Source organism: Lissotriton vulgaris, chromosome 2_2, assembly GCF_964263255.1.
Source record: "Lissotriton vulgaris chromosome 2_2, aLisVul1.2, whole genome shotgun sequence".
Classification (NCBI taxonomy): Eukaryota; Metazoa; Chordata; class Amphibia; order Caudata; family Salamandridae; genus Lissotriton; species Lissotriton vulgaris.
Genome location: NC_141688.1, coordinates 134,960,637 through 134,979,895, shown reverse-complemented (window position 1 = coordinate 134,979,895; position 19,259 = coordinate 134,960,637). Strand labels below are relative to the sequence as shown.

General features: G+C 48.3%; 1 protein-coding gene across 1 annotated transcript; it reads right to left on the bottom strand.

Moving 5' to 3' along the window:
* Nucleotides 1–2,589: 2,589 nt before the first annotated feature.
* KCNA4 (potassium voltage-gated channel subfamily A member 4) lies at nt 2,590–6,014 on the bottom strand. Its single transcript, XM_086959877.1, has one exon. It carries the CDS (start codon nt 5,315–5,317, stop codon nt 3,359–3,361), a length of 1,959 nt encoding a protein of 652 aa, XP_086816003.1. The 5' UTR covers nt 5,318–6,014; the 3' UTR covers nt 2,590–3,358.
* Between the last annotated feature and the right edge of the window lie 13,245 nt (nt 6,015–19,259).

Genomic DNA, 19,259 nt, shown 5'->3' with positions numbered 1-19,259 from the left:
ACAACATGTCTTGAGGAGGCAGGGCAAACGTTGCTTAGGCGAGACCTAAAACATTACGATGAACATTAACAGGCAGGTGAAAAGCAGACAATTTGCAGATTCACAGTGTTACCGCTGTATAGAGAACTACTGGTTTTCAAGATGAATTCGAATGAATGACTAGGTGCAGCCTTCCCTCGTGCGCATGTGCACAAAAAGACAAGAAATTGGAGTTAACACTTCTCTTTTCTTTTATTTGAACCCTTTGGAGGGTAAAATAGGAACCATTGCCATACCAGGGAAGGCAGCACGTTTATTTTGTTTTGTTCCTAAAGTATCTGTCGTAAGAACAGTCCAAAAATAGTTTGGCCAGGCTTTCCAGTGAGCATAAAGTGAGGCTTTACGATACAGGGGTCCTGGTACGACTTATCTGTAGACAATGACTTGAAAACAGAGCTAAGAGATGGGCCCTGCACTGCACTTCAGCACTGAGGGTGGGTTAGGGTGAGACAGTCCCAGAGGGAGCCTGTACTGCACTCCAGCACCTGGGATGACTTAGGGTGATACAGCTGTAGATAGGGCCCTGCACTTCACTGCAGCACTGTGAGTGGGTTAGGGTGAGACTGATACAGAACAGGCCTGGCACTGCACTTCAGCTGTTAGGATGGGTTAGGGTGAGACAGTCCCAGAAGGAGCCTGTACTGTACTCCAGCACTGGGATGTTTTAGGGTGCCACAGTAGTAGACAGGGCCATACGTGTCACTGCAGCACTGTGGATCGGTACGGGTGGCAGATGTGAAAAATGGGCCTTGAACTGCAGCTCAGCACTGTGGGGTGGTATGGGTGAGACGGCTAAAGAAGGGGCTTGCAGTGCACATCAGCACAGTGGATGGCCCAGGGTGACACAGCTACTGGATGGGGCCGGCACTGCAGTTTATCTTTGTATGTCAGTTACAGTAAGAGGGCTGCAGTGATAAGCACTGCTCTAGTGTCCAGCAACGTGGGCATTGCTTCTGTTGACAGAGCTACCGGACAGCTTGCATTGTCACACTGCTCTGGTTGAATTGTGATGACAAAACCTGAAGGATAGGCATTTCACTGCAGTTCAGCAACGTGGCATGGAGTGAGATGGGGTTACACAGCCTAAGTTGTGATCTGCACTGCATTTCAGAGCTGGGAGTTGGTTTTGATGAGGGAGCTCCAGGATGGGCCCTGCACTGTAGTCAAGGGTGGGGTGGGTTGGTTAGGGTGACAGCGCGATAGACCCTGCGCTGCAGTCAAGGGCTGTGGGTGGGTTTGGGTGACAGAGCTGCAGGATGGACCCTGCGCTGTACTCAAGGGGGGTGGGTTGGTTAGGGTGACAGAGCTGCAGGATGGACCCTGCGCTGTAGTCAAGGGTGGGGTGGGTTGGTTAGGGTGACAGCGCGATAGACCCTGCGCTGCAGTCAAGGGCTGTGGGTGGGTTTGGGTGACAGAGCTGCAGGATGGACCCTGCGCTGTACTCAAGGGGGGTGGGTTGGTTAGGGTGACAGAGCTGCAGGATGGACCCTGCGCTGTAGTCAAGGGGGGTGGGTTGGTTAGGGTGACAGCGCGATAGACCCTGCGCTGCAGTCAAGGGCTGTGGGTGGGTTTGGGTGACAGAGCTGCAGGATGGACCCTGCGCTGTACTCAAGGGGGGTGGGTTGGTTAGGGTGACAGAGCTGCAGGATGGACCCTGCGCTGTAGTCAAGGGGGGTGGGTTGGTTAGGGTGACAGCGCGATAGACCCTGTGCTGCAGTCATGGCCTGTAAGTGTGTTTGGGTGACAGAGCTGAAGGGTGGGCTCTGCGCTGTAGTCAAGGGGGATAGGTGTGTTTGGGTGACAGAGTTGAAGGGTGGGCTCTGCGCTGTAGTCAAGGGGGATAGGTGTGTTTGGGTGACAGAGTTGAAGGGTGGGCTCTGCTCTGCGGTCCAGGGGGGAGGATGGGTTGGGGTCACAGACTGATGGACCCTGTGCTTCAGTCAAGGGCTTTGGGTCTGTTAGGGTGACAGAACTGCAGGATGGGCCCTGGGCTATAGTCAAGGGGGTGGGTTGGTTAGGGTGACAGAGCGATGGATCCTGCGCTGTGATCCAGGGCTGTGGGTGGGTTAGGGTGACAGAGTTCCAGAATGGGCCCTGTGCTGCAGTCAACGGGTGGGGGGGTTGATTGACAGAACTGCAGGATGCGCTGTAGTCAAGGACTATGGGTGGGTTAGGGTGACAGAGCGATGGACCCTGCGCTGCAGTCAAGCGTTGTAGGTGTTTTAATGTGACAGAGCTACCAATGGGCCCTGCGCTGTAGTCAATGGGGGTGGGTGGGTTTGGGTGACAGAACTGCAGGATGGGCTCTGCACTGCAGTCAAAGGTGGTGGTGCATATATAAGGGCGCCAAAGCTGAAGGACAGGCCTTGCACTGCAGGCCAGTGCTGGAGATAAGGTGAAATAACACTGCTGCAGGAGAGAGGCTGCACTTCAGTGATGGTGACGCACTGCCAGAGTCCTGCTCTGCAGTTCTGCACTAGGAGGTGGATTAGACTGTCAAAAGTGCAGGATGAGGCCTGCACTTCAATCCAGCTGTGTTTGTGAAACACAGCAATATTATCGGCCCTGCACAGCTATAAAGCACTATGGGGTGAATTGGGGTGACAAAGAAGACTGGGGCCTGCACGATGCACCGCAGTCCAGTACTGCCGATGAGCTCCGGGTGGGCTCTGTCCTGCAGCCCAGTACACTGGGTTGGGTCAGGGTGTCAAATTGTAGGGTACCATGCACTGCAGTGAAGCACTATGGGATGTCTTTGTTGCGAGAGCTCCAGGAGGGACCCTATAATGCAGACCACCACTGCAGGTCGACAGGCTTGCACCGGGATATGTGCACTACAGTGAAGCACTGAGATGGGTTACCTTACACATGGTCACCAAAGCTGTCTGGCCTTGTGGGTTTGACGCTGCTCGAAACACCCAATAAGGAATCCCAAACTAGGAAGTTATCTTAACAGGAATCTTCTGTTAGGTTTTGCCAGGATCCATGGCATTTTTTATTTTCTTCTATTCGTGTGTGTGTGTGTATTATATATATTTATATGTATTTGAAACCACTGCACTCCCCAATGCATAGAACGCCTTGGCAGCACGGCTCCCCAAAAAGTGTCAGACATTAAATCCATACATGGTCCGGGACAAGACCCCGAAAGTGCTCAGACATGAGATGCGCACATACTCGTGGCCAGGGTCTCCCAAAGTGCCTATTCAGTGCTCTGCAGGGGGGCCCCAAAGGCCTCGGGCATTAGCTGCACCAGTGACGGCGACAGGCCCCCCCGCACACAGTTCAGGGCCCAAGTGCATCCAGATACATAAAGTGCTCAAACATCCGTCTCCAGGGGGTCAATGTTCAGGCAGTTCCTCTTGAGGGTCCCACTGCCATTGCCCGTGTTCTCCTTCTCACTCAGGGGCTCTTTGATGCCCTCCTCCATCTCCAGGTACTCGGACCTCTCCTCCTCCAGGGAGGAGGCCGTCGAGCTCCGCAGCCGCCGCAGCAGCTGCCCGGGCAGGATGGTGCAGCTGGAGGCGCCCTGCGGGCTCTGCTCCTCGTTCTCGGTCTCCCGGTGGTAGAAGTAGTTGAAGTTGGAGACAATCACGGGCACGGGCAAGGCGATGGTCAGCACCCCCGCGATGGCGCAGAGGGAGCCCACAATCTTGCCCCCCACCGTGATGGGCTTCATGTCCCCGTAGCCCACCGTGGTCATGGTCACCACGGCCCACCAGAAGGCGTCCGGGATGCTCTGAAAGTGCGTGGCCGGCTCGTCGGCCTCGGCGAAGTAGACGGCGCTGGAGAAGAGGATGACCCCGATGAAGAGGAAGAAGATGAGCAGGCCCAGCTCGCGCATGCTGGCCCGCAGCGTGTGGCCCAGGATCTGCAGCCCCTTGGAGTGGCGCGAGAGCTTGAAGATGCGGAAGACGCGCACCAGGCGGATGATGCGCAGGATGGCGAAGGACATGGCCTGCTGCCCGTTGCCGCCCTGCTGCTGCTGCTGCGCCAGGTCCGTGCCCAGCGTGATGAAGTAGGGCAGGATGGAGACGATGTCGATGGTGTTCATGATGTTCTTGAAGAAGTCCGTCTTGCTGGGGCAGGACCAGAAGCGCACGGCGAACTCGAAGGAGAACCAGATGATGCACACGGTCTCCACGATGAAGAAGGGGTCGTTGAGGGTGCTGTGCGCGCCCGGCGCGCGCAGGGTCTGGTTCGGGGAGCTCGGGGGCAGCACCAAGTCCTTGTCGTCCCGAAACTCGGGCAAAGTTTCCAGGCAGAAGATGACGATGGAGATGAGGATGACGAGCACCGAGACGATGGCGATGCCCCGCGCCGGGCTGGAGCTCTCGGGGTACTCGAAGAGCAGCCAGAACTGGCGCTTGTACTCGTTCTCCGGCAGCGCCTTCTCCTCCTCCTTGACGAAGCCCTCGTCCTCGCGGTACTTGAGCATGGCCTCCTCGCCCAGCTCGTAGAACTTCACCTCCTCGGAGAAGACATCGAAGGGGACGCTGACGGGCCGCTTCAGCCGGCCCCCGGACTGGTAGTAGTACAGGATGGCGTCAAAGCTGGGCCGGTTGCGGTCGAAAAAGTACTCGTTGCGCAGGGGGTCAAAGTAGCGCATCCTTTTCTCGGGGTCGCCCAGCAGGGTTTCTGGGAACTGGGCCAAGGTCCGGAGCTGGGTCTCGAACCTGAGACCCGACACGTTGATGACGACCCGCTCGCAGCAGTCCAGGGAGCTGTAGAGGGGGCCCTGGGAGGGCGGCGGGGTGGTGGGCGCAGGGGGCCCGTCCGTGGAGAGGCGCAGCAGCAGGGAGGCCACCTCCTCGTCTGCCTCCTCCTCTTGCTCCTGGCCCATGCCACTGAAGGCCAGCAGCCGGCCACCGTCCCAGCCCTCGCCGCCCTCCTGCTGCTGCAGCATGCGCTCCTCTGAGCCACTGGGGGCCAGCTCCGAGGGGAAGGTGCCGGTGCATTCGTTGCCCTGGTGATGCGCCTGCTGCTTGCTCCGCTCCCGGCAGCTCAGCAGCCAGCGGGGCTGCAGCCTCCTCTTCCTCTTGCCTCTGCTCCTCAGGGGTTCCTGTTGCTCGGAGGAGGTGGGGGCGGCCGCCGCTCCGGGGTGGCCCTGGCCCGAGGAGGTGCCGCCCCCCTCTGCCGAGTTGGCACGGTTGTGAGCCAGGCGCTCCCTCTCACGTTCCCTTTCACGCTCCCGAGCGGCGGCACGCGCCTGGGCGTAGCCATAGGGCAGGTGGCTGTTGCAGCCAGAGCTGTCCGCACTTACCATTGCCGCCTCCATTTTTTATAGTACTTTAATGTTTCTTTGGGGGTGTCTGGAAAAGTTTCGCCTTTTCGCTGCGTCCCGTTATTTCACCACCCTCCATGGACCAGAGTGGCAGGTGCACCAAATAAAGTACCGGCCCAGCATGGCGAACCCTTTTGCTGGTCTGTGCCAAAGGCGCACGCGGACTCATTGCCGGTTTGCCCGGTGCATCATGCGGTGGCGCGCAAATTCCACAGCCAGCGTTGTGCTCAAGTAACTGATGCATGGGAGCCGGGCTTCGGCACAAGAGTCTCGCAAATCCTGCATGGCTGGTGTGAAAACTCCAGCTGTTTGGCGCTCTCCTGCACCCTGGCTCAGCCCCTGACTAGGGAAGGCCACGAGCAGGGAACTTTCAAATGCTGCTGCTAACTGATTTTCAGCAGAAGGCCTGTCCATAAACGATCCCTTTCAGCCAAATAAGTGCCACCTTCGAGCGTTCTCGTGCCAGCCACTGCACCCGTGAGCTGGCCTTTATCCGGGTATATAGTACTCATTTTCCGTTCCACAACCCAATGTCTGTGTGAAGTATGAGAAACATAACATACTTTCGTACAACGTGTTACATTACTTTGACTTTCTCTGACTGGCAATGGAAGGCTGTACAGTTTCCCCTTTGGAAAGAAAAGCCGAAGAACTTGGTGAAATCCACAGGTTGCTTCCGGTGTCTGTAGAAGTTAAACTGTCTGGCTGCAGCCGGGGATGAGAACTGCCCTCAGCAACGCAGCCTCACGATCACAGGTGGCGTCAGACTGTCAGGCAGGGATTGCATCGTGGACATCTGCTGAAATCCCCCAAAAGGCAAACATCCCGCCAAAAAGTGACAGAGCAGAGTCCCTTAAATGCCAGGGAAACTTCCAGAGGACCTCGTTTGTCAGCATCCTCCCAGCAGAGCGCTCGAGACCGGGAGGCACAGGGAGGCTGCGGCCTGGTGGAGCGCACAATCCGAGGCCAGGGCAGGCGGCTCCAGGCCTTGGCTTCAGGGGGAGGGTCCAGACATGTCTGTTCGCCCAGAGCCGCCTCTTCCAGGTCAGTAGCGGTTCCCACTCGGAGGCGCCCCGGGGCAGGGACCGGCAGCGGCAGGCAGCGGTTCCAGCTGCTGGCTCTCCATGGAGGGCGCCCGGTGAAAATCAGGAGCTAAGCCTGAGGGAAAAACCACAAACAGAGAGGAAAGACTCGTTAATGTGTCCTCAGAGACCCCCACCAGCTACAAGTAACTAAACTGCCACGCATTCTTCATTCACAGCCAACACGCCACCCAGCCGCCACTACAAACATTGATTTTCAAAGTTAACACATCAGAGTCTGATGTGTTAACTTTGAAAATCAATGTTTTAGAAAGTTTATAGGAACGCGCAATTCTGTATCTAAGCCCAACAGAGGGCCGGGCACATGCAGGACCGCGCAAGCATCTATTTAGCAGATCAAATCAGCGGACACTCACTGCACTTCACCAGCTACAAACTGTTTCTATTCGATCTACTGACAGCATAAGGCGGATTACACCCTGGACTATACGCGTCCAGCGAAAAAACAAGGGGGTCTCCTAATGGTCACATCACCAGACACCCACGACCAGTGCAAATGAAAGAACCGAATGCCTTTTTAAAGTGGTTCCTTATACATTCAAACATCACCCGATGGCATTGGGCCCATCACAACTTATTTTCAACAAGCCAACCGGAATTTCGATCGGGGTGGTGGCATTGGAAACAGGTGGGCGTGTCCCCATTAAAACCGGGGCAGGTGACACTCTGTGTCAATCAAGGAAGCAGTTACAGGGACCAGGGGCGTAACACAGGCTCTCTGCAGCCCCCGCGGGCCGGGGAGAGGGGGGTCAAGCTCCAGGGGCACCCTTAGCAGAGTACTCTGGCCGCAGAGCTCCTGATTGTGCCCAGAGGGGTCCCCTCCCACTGACAGGGACACCTCTGAACTCCCCACCCCCAAGCAGACACATATCATGAATTCCATGCAGCCACAAGTGTGACAGTCCTATGGCATGGGCAGGGAGGGCGGGACTCCGGAGATGGGTTTTGGGGGCTGGAATCTATTTTGTACGTGAACACCACGTTTAGTAATTACCTTACAAGTGCTTTGCCAGCGCAATGCGTGCCAGTCGGGCCTTTACTTTGTGCCACCCATATCAACCTAATTTTCCCTCTGTGCCCACAGCCTGACGCTGACATCCATTTCCTGTCCGCATAAATCGCATTATTGCCGAAGAATTAGCAACGCGGCTTAAATGTAATGGTCAAACAGCTGTCACGCTATACGCGCCCTGCCCCAAAACTGCAGACTTACCGCTCCGGGGTGGGCGCCTGTGGGGGGCGATGCGCAGGGGTTGTTGACATATTTTTCAAGGTTGAGGCCAGTCCGGGCCTCCCATGCACCGAAATCCCGGGGCTCTGCGCGGTCTGACTGAAAAACACAGATTTACGACTTGTTGGTGGGTCCGATGTAAACTGGAAGCAATAATCTCATGAAAACAGCGACGGCTTCTGCCCTTCCAGTCGACCCTGTTGGCACGGGGAGCCCGCTGTTCCGGTGTCCTCGGCTGACTGCCTCAGAATACCGACACAAGCATGCCCGGCTGCTGGCACATCTCTCCCACCCAGGGTTTTGGGGGGTCCGGCTGCACGTCCTCCTCCGGCGGCCGATACGCTTGGCTTGTTGCCTTCCCCGCTCACTAGTTACATATATTTACGCCTCTGCGACGCACAGGTTGGTTCAATTCCCAGGCCGGAGCCGGCAGTTCAGGAAACTCAGCTCAGCCGGTGCAGGCTGTTATGGGAACAAGTGCTTGCGAGTCGTCTCCAATTCCCAATTGTGCGTGTGTGCCACTGAAGGACGCTCGCCCGGGCTCAGCCGGATTTTTATCCCAGGGCAAGCCGGCACCAAGGCGGCCTCTGGTGGTGGCCGGCGAGAACTGCCGCCTCTACTGACACGGGATGCCCTTCGCTTCCCATGTTATTAAAATATTAATTATTGAATGTTGCGAACGTGAATTATGGATATGTACAACCAATAAACAGACTTCGTTTACGGTAACGTTAAAGGAGGGATGTGCTTTTCAATGGGGGGGGGGGGGTGGGGGGGGGGCGCGGTCTGCTAATGCACTGGCGGGCTCTGACTTCGGAGGAAGTTTGCGGTTTTGCAGTGAAATCTTTCGAACTGTGATAAGTTCTTGAAACTCCAGACAAACCATTCGTGCCTCTGTCTCTCCGCAGCGAAACTTTATTTGCAGCAGTGGAACTTGGATCTGCTCAGCCCAAAAAATAGCAGACCATGGGCCATATTATCAAGAAAGGGCGATACATTATCGCCGCTTTTATCTGCAGGAAACTGCCGCTAAAACGGCGATAATGGGCTTGATAATATGCCCTTGTGAATTCCCATAGAAGCCCAGGTTAACACCAGAACCTGGGCTTCTATGGGATAATGTATCGCCCTTTCTTGATAATATGGCCCATGAATTTCGTGTTTGATAAAGTCACAAATAGAGTGATTGACAGCCTTATCGGAGGAGCCCAGAACAGTAAAGGTCGAGAAGAGAAGAGATGCCAACACACAGTGGGAAAAAAGAAGTCGAACCAAGGAAGATGCAAAAGAAGAAAATGAAAAGGCTGAAAATAAAAATAAAAAATGGTACCTCACCTGCACGGCAACGACCTTAATTTTAATTCTTGGATTTTGTGGGCCAAAGTGTCACTGTTGGCATTTAATACACCAGAAATCAAGGGGCAGCTTATACCATACCAGTAGAGCCTTTCTGTTCTTTCCCTAAAAACCAAACAGCACTGGTGTTGCTGCATTAGATTATATTCCTTGCTAACACTGTCCCTATATGCCTGAAGTGTGTTCAAAGGGGATTGATCTACTGGGAGGGTTTAAGGTATTCCAGATTAGGATAGGCGCACAACCGAGTGACCGCAGGGTATTGTGGTGTTGTAAGGTATCAGTTTCCAGGCAAAGGGGCGGGCGGTAATCCCTCGTAACCGCTCAAAGGTGGATCAGAAATCCACACAAAATGCACAAAAAAACAAAAGCCCCTGCTCTAGGAAAATAGCAATAAAGTCTCTGTAGTTTCTGGTTGTGGTAACAATAGTAAAATATGCACATCGACAATGTTTCAAAGTCAATAGATAGCGGTGTGCCAAGAAAGAAATTTGCAATGGAGTAGAATCCTTGTTATGGAAAACAGTTTATTGTTCCTCTTGTTGTGGCCAACACGTGTTTCATCGCAGGGAAACAAACTGCGAATCTTCAGGGCTGGGTATAGATACAAAAGATGCATTTGTATGGTTGTTCTACATGAGCGAAGCATAAAAAGTGGTTGGTGAACCCTTCGTGATAAAAAGCGGGCATGCCATAGGGTGACATAGTGTCATACACGTGTGACTTGAAATCTGTAGCACTGGTGACTTCAGTGTATGTGAATGGTGATGTTCTTTTTATCGTGATTATACAGATTGTGTGGAAGTGACTTCAGGCAATCTACAGTTAGGTCATTCTAAAAGCAGACACATTGACCAGTGTGCGTAGATACACTTTAAATTTAAGAAAATATCAGAAGAAACATAAGAATTGGTAGAAACGAGTGAAAAGTGTCTGTGCTTGTGATCAGGTATACACCCCATTGTAACCTGTAGTGACTTTTTAGTGAGTCTTTTTCAACCAATATATTTGTAAAAACATTTTGTTGAAAACATCGACAATTTTATAAAGTACGACCGGCAAAAGTTGAATATCCTGTTATAAATACAGAAAGGGGTGTTATAAGGTTTTATAAGGTTTTTGTATTGGTTAATGGATATTGTCGATTTACACGACAGTGGATGCAGATAGATGGAGCGCTGATGCTCATCCCCTGGTACTTAGGACACGTAAGAACTGCTCCAGTTATTAGTTTGTTGTACAGCCATGTGGTGGTGTCAACATATTTTGTAGAAACAAACGATCATTCCGTACGCCACTGGTCAATGTGAGCGCTAGCACGGAAAAGGAGGATATCTGCTACAAAGGTGTGTTTGGAAAAAGCACTTATATATCTCGTATCAGAACACCAGACGCGAATTATCACGTGTTTGTCAAGAACACGCATTTCGTTGCAGTAGTTCGAGCACGTTTCTTAGTGGTTGTGGGTTGTTTGATTAAAGCGAGGCCAAGTTCAAGTCCTAATCTCTGACAATATTTGAACACAAAATAAGTAACTCACCCTTTTAAGAGAAAAAAGCCAGGATTAGTGATGTGGCCAACGCCCAGGAGGGCGAGAGTGTGGAGAATGCGCTTTAAACGCGTAGTTAGTTAGTTCCTATAGGTAAACAAAATGTGTATCATGAGAACATGACGAACCCTTATGGGAATTAGTATCCACAGGAAAAAGGAAACCGTAGAAATATACTCGTACCTTATTGGGCTCTTAAGGGGGCCATGACCGGGAGGAGAATAGATTGAAGCTGTAACGCTCGAAAAAGGAAGTCAGGCGGGTGCACCTGTAGAGAGAGTAATGAAAAACCAAGCGGTGTGGTGTAATTCTCTTCTATTCTATTTTGGTGTGTTTCAAAGAAGCGAATTGGCCGGTATGTAAAGCTAGATGATTTACCTGGTTAGATTCGTTCCCCCTCCTGTGGTTCCCGGTGCCGTTTTTCGAAGACGGTCACCTGACAGGAAGTGGGGACGTCTATTTAAGCTTTGCTTCCGTTTTTTGCCCTCAAAGTTAATGAGAAACTAGAGCGGCGACTTGTCGTTTTACAAGCTGAACTATTGTCTGTGTTTAGAGAAAATACTACAACTGAAGTAACGGAAAGGGTGAACCACCGGTAATCGGGTTACAGGGAGAAAACCAGTATTTATTAGCAGTATTTATTAGCAAGTCGGTGTTCTGATAGGCAGTATTTATTAGCAAGTCGGTGTTCTGATAGGCAGTGTAAATTATACGGAAACCAAGAATCAGTGCTTGGTTGCTAGTTAGGAGTTGTTTAAGTTTAAGATTCCTGGTTCAGATGATAGAAGTGTTTGGTGTTATCTAGTGTATCAATCAGCAGGCGATTTGACAGCAAAATACATAAATGTAAAGCACAGTAATACACTGAGTACATATAGTTAAATAAGCATAGTTCAAATAAACAACAATAAGAAAGGCGTTTATGTCCACATGTATTGCAGGCATGTTGTGGTATATTGGTAGGGTTGAGTCTTATGAGAACATTTTTGAAACTGTTGTAATGTGGAAATGGGTTTTTTAAGTTATTTAAGTTAACTTTATAGACTTGTCCTAGTTTAGTCCCCTAGGAAGTATTGCATCTCAGGGTCGTAGTTCAAGCCGAATTCAATGCTGCGCAGACGCATGATCCAGGTCGCTTCTTTGCGTCTCAAAGCCAGCTCACGGTTACCACCCCTTATGTGAATGGGTACTGTATCAATGCCATAAAAACTGATGCGGAAATCTTCAGTGGTTGATTGGCATTTGGCTACATGTAAGGCAACAGGATATTTAGGGTCTTGTTTTTGTATCGCTCTCATGTGTTCAGAGATCCTGTCCTTTAGACACCTTATTGTGCTACCCACATATTGTTTTCCGCAATGACACTCAATTATGTATATTACATATTTCGTAGTGCAGTTGATGTTCACTCTGATGTCATATGTGTCTCCATTGGGACCAATAAATTTCATTGTCTTGTGTTTCGCCCATTTACACATTACACAAAAGCCGCATTTGAAAAACCCTTTACTGCGTTGTGTCAGCCAGTCCGGAGTTGTGTCTGTTCTTGGAACAGTTGGACTGAGTCTGTTCCTCAGAGTTCTTCCTCTGCGGAAAGTTATTTGGGGAATTGGAGGAATGAGATCCTTGAGTACTGGATCATTTTTAAGCAGATTCCAGTGTTTGGTCATGCTAGTACGAATTGGTCTGTGTAGACTGTTAAATTCAGTGATCATCCTCACTGTGGAATCTTTCGCCTTGTTAGAGTTGTTACATTTGAGTGTCTCTGGTCTCGTGATTTTATTGAGTCTCTTTTTGGCTGTGGACAGGATGGATTGGGGATATCCACGTCTTTCGAATCTCCGTTCCATGTCTTGTACAGCATCAGCCAGGTCGCTGTCCTTGCTGCAGTTTCTTCTGGCTCTGAGGAATTCACCAAAAGGTATTGATCTGATCTGGTGTGGTGGGTGGTAGCTGTCCGCTCGAAGAATAGCATTGCACGACGTGGGTTTCCTGTAAAGTTTGCTGTGTAATTTGTTGTCGTGGACGTAGAATTCCAGGTCTAGAAACTCTATATTGGTTTTGCTGAACTTCATGGTAAAGTTCAGTTCCCAATCGTTGTGGTTAAGATGTTCGAAGAAACTTTGGAGAAGTTCGTCCTAGCCTGTCCACAGTAAGATACAGTCATCAATATAACGTCCCCAAAATAGTATGGAGTCGGTGTATTCGCTGCCCTTGGTGCCCCAGATGTGGTCGGTTTCAAAAGCACCCATGAACAGATTGGCAAAAGATGGCGAGAATTTAGAGCCCATGGCTACTCCACGTTTTTGTCTGTACCAGCTTTTTTGAAACATAAAGAAATTGTTGTTGAGAATAAGGGTCATCATAGATGTTAACATTTGGGTATGTGCCCACAGGGATGCCGGTCTATTGGACAGAACCCGTGTTATAGCCTCTATACCTAGGACAGGATTGATGCTCGTGTATAGGGCAACCACATCCATAGTCACTATGGTGGTGTTGGGTTGCCATTCTAGGTCACTTAGTACACTCAGTATATGTTTGGAGTCCTGAATGAATGAGGGTAAATTTTTGACCAGTGGGCCTAGAAACAAATCCACATACTCTGCCAATCTCTCAGTTGGGCCCCCTATGCCCGAGACAATGGGTCTGCCTGGTGGGAAGGGGAGATCTTTGTGGATTTTGGGGAGGGTGTAAAGCCATGGAAATGTCGGTTTGTGTACCTTGAGGTACATGTATTCTTCTTCATTCAGTAAGCCATCTTCTTTCCACTTGTGCAGGTGGTCGTTAATTGATGTTGTTAGAGTGCCCATTGGGTTGAGTGTGATCGGTTCATAACAAGAGGTATCAGCCAATTGGCTTAGTACTTCATTGTTATAATCGTCTGCATTCATGATCACAATGTTCCCTCCTTTATCCGCTTCGCGGATCACAATGGTGGAAGTCTGTGTTAGTGTGGCGAGGGCAAGACGCTCTCCTTTGGTGAGGTTATCTTTAAATGTAAATGTTTCATTGAGTTTTTTTGTGTTGAGTTTGTTGATGTCATCAAGAACTCGCTTGTGGAAATTGTCAATGTTGTTGCCACCTGGTAGTGTTGGTGTCCAAGTGGATTTGTTTTTCAAGCCACTAACAACCCCCAGATCTGTGTCTATGTTCAATTCTTCTAAAAGTTGTCCCATCTCTACGGGGCTGTCTTCACATTCAGTAATAGATAACAATAGGTGAATTGCTTGTATATCTTTTATTGTAGTCACATTGTCTGTTAATACATCAGGAATATTTTTAACATTTCTTGTGTTTGTGGTTTTTCCAGCAAAATACTTTTTCAATTTCAGGCTCCGTACAAATTTAAAGAGGTCTATTTTCGTTTGGCATGTGTCTCCTATTGAAAAGGGATTGAAATTCAAACCCCTGGAAAGGAGATTGGTCATATCGGGAGTTAGAGGAAAGGAGGAAAGGTTAACTACTTGGACCTCGTTGTGTCCGCTCTCTATTTCCTTGCTGTTCCTGACCTCAGTTTTTTTCTGTAATCTTCGTTTGCCACCCCTGCTGCCTCTATGGGTCTTTGATCTGTTGTATCTCGTTGGGGTTGGGTCTTGTTCCTTTTGCGCATCCTTTCTAGCTCCACTAAAAAAGGGGTACTGTTGGTGTCTAGTAAGTCCCGATCGGGTTCGCTTATACCTGCTGAATTAAGTGAAGCATTACTGGATGAGACAGAACTTGGGGCGGATGCGATATTGCCACTTTTCTTGGGGTTGTATGGTCGAATTAGAGAGTCGTATTTCCGATCGTAGGTGAAAATTCGACCATTACGGTAGTCTGCGTCATCTCTTTTTATTTGTCTGGCCTTCCTGTTTTTTATTTCTTCCTGATGTTTAAATAATACCTCATCCAAAATGGTGTAATTTTTCACAGTTGGTTCTGGTAGGTTGAGGTCTTTAATTTCTTGCTCCAGTATCGCAATTTCCCCCAGTAGTTTGCTGGACTTGCGATCTGCACTTTCTATCAGAATGTCCATAAGGGCAAAAGAGTTATTAGTAACAGACTCTTCCCATTTTTTCACTAGATCTAGATCGAGATCATCATATGTTGGGAACGTATTGGAGCGCAAGCCTCTCGGTATTTGTTTTAGACGCATGTATTGTTTTAGGGTCGTAGAGTCCCACCAGTGTGAGTTCTCTTGTTTTTTGAGTCTCTCTAATTTCTTGAATTTATCTTTAAGGCCCTCCACTCGGGGGGACCAGCATTCGCCGTAGCAGTGTGAGTAGGCATGCCTTTGGCTAGATTTTCGAACAAATCTGCTGCTATTTTATCTCTATCCATGTTGGTGTAGAGATATTTTAAATTGATTCTAAGTCGATGTGCTTGATGTGGAGATGTGATTCGTGAAAAGTAAGATTACGGGGGGCAGCCTTTACTGGAAATCAATAAGCTATTGATCTACTGGGAGGGTTTAAGGTATTCCAGATTAGGATAGGCGCACAACCGAGTGACCGCAGGGTATTGTGGTGTTGTAAGGTATCAGTTTCCAGGCAAAGGGGCGGGCGGTAATCCCTCGTAACCGCTCAAAGGTGGATCAGAAATCCACACAAAATGCACAAAAACAACAAAAGCCCCTGCTCTAGGAAAATAGCAATAAAGTCTCTGTAGTTTCTGGTTGTGGTAACAATAGTAAAATATGCACATCGACAATGTTTCAAAGTCAATAGATAGCGGTGTGCCAAGAAAGAAATTTGCAATGGAGTAGAATCCTTGTTATGGAAAACAGTTTATTGTTCCTCTTGTTGTGGCCAACACGTGTTTCATCGCAGGGAAACAAACTGCGAATCTTCAGGGCTGGGTATAGATACAAAAGATGCATTTGTATGGTTGTTCTACATGAGCGAAGCATAAAAAGTGGTTGGTGAACCCTTCGTGATAAAAAGCGGGCATGCCATAGGGTGACATAGTGTCATACACGTGTGACTTGAAATCTGTAGCACTGGTGACTTCAGTGTATGTGAATGGTGATGTTCTTTTTATCGTGATTATACAGATTGTGTGGAAGTGACTTCAGACAATCTACAGTTAGGTCATTCTAAAAGCAGACACATTGACCAGTGTGCGTAGATACACTTTAAATTTAAGAAAATATCAGAAGAAACATAAGAATTGGTAGAAACGAGTGAAAAGTGTCTGTGCTTGTGATCAGGTATACACCCCATTGTAACCTGTAGTGACTTTTTAGTGAGTCTTTTTCAACCAATATATTTGTAAAAACATTTTGTTGAAAACATCGACAATTTTATAAAGTACGACCGGCAAAAGTTGAATATCCTGTTATAAATACAGAAAGGGGTGTTATAAGGTTTTATAAGGTTTTTGTATTGGTTAATGGATATTGTCGATTTACACGACAGTGGATGCAGATAGATGGAGCGCTGATGCTCATCCCCTGGTATTTAGGACACGTAAGAACTGCTCCAGTTATTAGTTTGTTGTACAGCCATGTGGTGGTGTCAACATATTTTGTAGAAACAAACGATCATTCCGTACGCCACTGGTCAATGTGAGCGCTAGCACGGAAAAGGAGGATATCTGCTACAAAGGTGTGTTTGGAAAAAGCACTTATATATCTCGTATCAGAACACCAGACGCGAATTATCACGTGTTTGTCAAGAACACGCATTTCGTTGCAGTAGTTCGAGCACGTTTCTTAGTGGTTGTGGGTTGTTTGATTAAAGCGAGGCCAAGTTCAAGTCCTAATCTCTGACAATATTTGAACACAAAATAAGTAACTCACCCTTTTAAGAGAAAAAAGCCGGGATTAGTTATGTGGCCAACGCCCAGGAGGGCGAGAGTGTGGAGAATGCGCTTTAAACGCGTAGTTAGTTAGTTCCTATAGGTAAACAAAATGTGTATCATGAGAACATGACGAACCCTTATGGGAATTAGTATCCACAGGAAAAAGGAAACCGTAGAAATATACTCGTACCTTATTGGGCTCTTAAGGGGGCCATGACCGGGAGGAGAATAGATTGAAGCTGTAACGCTCGAAAAAGGAAGTCAGGCGGGTGCACCTGTAGAGAGAGTAATGAAAAACCAAGCGGTGTGGTGTAATTCTCTTCTATTCTATTTTGGTGTGTTTCAAAGAAGCGAATTGGCCGGTATGTAAAGCTAGATGATTTACCTGGTTAGATTCGTTCCCCCTCCTGTGGTTCCCGGTGCCGTTTTTCGAAGACGGTCACCTGACAGGAAGTGGGGACGTCTATTTAAGCTTTGCTTCCGTTTTTTGCCCTCAAAGTTAATGAGAAACTAGAGCGGCGACTTGTCGTTTTACAAGCTGAACTATTGGCTGTGTTTAGAGAAAATACTACAACTGAAGTAACGGAAAGGGTGAACCACCGGTAATCGGGTTACAGGGAGAAAACCAGTATTTATTAGCAGTATTTATTAGCAAGTCGGTGTTCTGATAGGCAGTGTAAATTTCCGTGCTAGCGCTCACATTGACCAGTGGCGTACGGAATGATCGTTTGTTTCTACAAAATATGTTGACACCACCACATGGCTGTACAACAAACTAATAACTGGAGCAGTTCTTACGTGTCCTAAATACCAGGGGATGAGCATCAGCGCTCCATCTATCTGCATCCACTGTCATGTAAATCGACAATATCCATTAACCAATACAAAAACCTTATAAAACCTTATAACACCCCTTTCTGTATTTATAACAGGATATTCAACTTTTGCCGGTCGTACTTTATAAAATTGTCGATGTTTTCAACAAAATGTTTTTACAAATATATTGGTTGAAAAAGACTCACTAAAAAGTCACTACAGGTTACAATGGGGTGTATACCTGATCACAAGCACAGACACTTTTCACTCGTTTCTACCAATTCTTATGTTTCTTCTGATATTTTCTTAAATTTAAAGTGTATCTACGCACACTGGTCAATGTGTCTGCTTTTAGAATGACCTAACTGTAGATTGTCTGAAGTCACTTCCACACAATCTGTATAATCACGATAAAAAGAACATCACCATTCACATACACTGAAGTCACCAGTGCTACAGATTTCAAGTCACACGTGTATGACACTATGTCACCCTATGGCATGCCCGCTTTTTATCACGAAGGGTTCACCAACCACTTTTTATGCTTCGCTCATGTAGAACAACCATACAAATGCATCTTTTGTATCTATACCCAGCCCTGAAGATTCGCAGTTTGTTTCCCTGCGATGAAACACGTGTTGGCCACAACAAGAGGAACAATAAACTGTTTTCCATAACAAGGATTCTACTTCATTGCAAATTTCTTTCTTGGCACACCGCTATCTATTGACTTTGAAACATTGTCGATGTGCATATTTTACTATTGTTACCACAACCAGAAACTACAGAGACTTTATTGCTATTTTCCTAGAGCAGGGGCTTTTGTTGTTTTTGTGTTCAAAGGGGACCCACACATCACAAAAAGAAGCTTTTACAGGCTCACTAAAACTGTGTAAGTGACATCTCACATAACCCCTATTCTTTACCATGCACTTCAGAGATTTAAAAATCTAGTTGTCCAATTACACACTAGGTAACAACTAGGAAAGTCAGTATGTTTCAGCACTCCACCAAACATTCTACATGCTTTCGTCAGGGCCAGCAGAGAGTTACTAAGCCACCAAGCCATTTTTTTAGCACTTTAGATCCAAAATATGTGATCTTACCTATTGAAATCACAGTGTTTAGTGATTGTTAGAAATGGGGGCCTCTAATTGGCAGGGTAGGTGCCTTTGTCCAAATAGGGACACTTGCTACTAGTCAGGGTAAGGGGGATACACACTTTAGATAACCCTTGCTCACCCCCTTGTCAGCTTGGCACGAGCAGATAGGCTTATCCCAAAGGCAATGTGTAAAGTATTTGTACCAACACACAAACAGTAACACAGTGAAAACACCACAAAAGGACACCACACCAGTTTAGAAAAATAAAATATCTTTATCTAAACTAAACAAAACCAAAATGACAAAAATCCAACATACACAGCTAAAAATATGACTTTCAAAATGTTTCAAGAACTTGTACCATAGAAAACTATGGATGCTTGACTTTTATGCAAAGTATCTGTAATTGCGAAAAAATTCACAAGGCCTAACAGCTACAGAGTCGGAAACAAAGAGTTGTGTCAAGTCCTGAGACCTTGGGGAGGCGATACAACAGTCCTGCTGCATGCAGAGGAAGGGTTGCGTTGAATCCAGTCTGTATTGGGAGTGATGCGTCGATTCTTTGTGACGTTCCGGTCCGCAGGTGATGTGTTGGGAAAACTTGCTACTCAGGTGCGAAGCGTGGAAAGCCGGGATGCGTCGGTGAGCGATGTGACAGCGTCGAACGGCGCTGCATCGAATTTCTTCAGCCGCGATCCCTTGATGTGTCGATTTTTGCAGCGGCAACATGCGCTGCATTGGTTTTCGCAGCTGAATGGCGATGAGTGGACATTTTTCTCACGCCGTGGAGATGGGTCGGTAAAACAGCTGCAAGAAGAGCAATGCAGCAATTTTTACAGTTCTTCAAGCTTCTTCTTTCTTCTAGCTCCCAAATAGCAGCAACAACCTACAGAGGTCCAAAACTAGCACAGGCACCTCTTGGCAGGTCAGAACCAGGGCCGGACTGGCTACCGGGCATTTTGGTGTGCTGCCGAGCTGGGGGCTAATTTCATT

Excerpts from the sequence above, each read along its gene's own strand:
- KCNA4 (XM_086959877.1), bottom strand. The coding sequence starts at position 5,317 with ATGGAGGCGGCAATGGTAAGTGCGGACAGCTCTGGCTGCAACAGCCAC.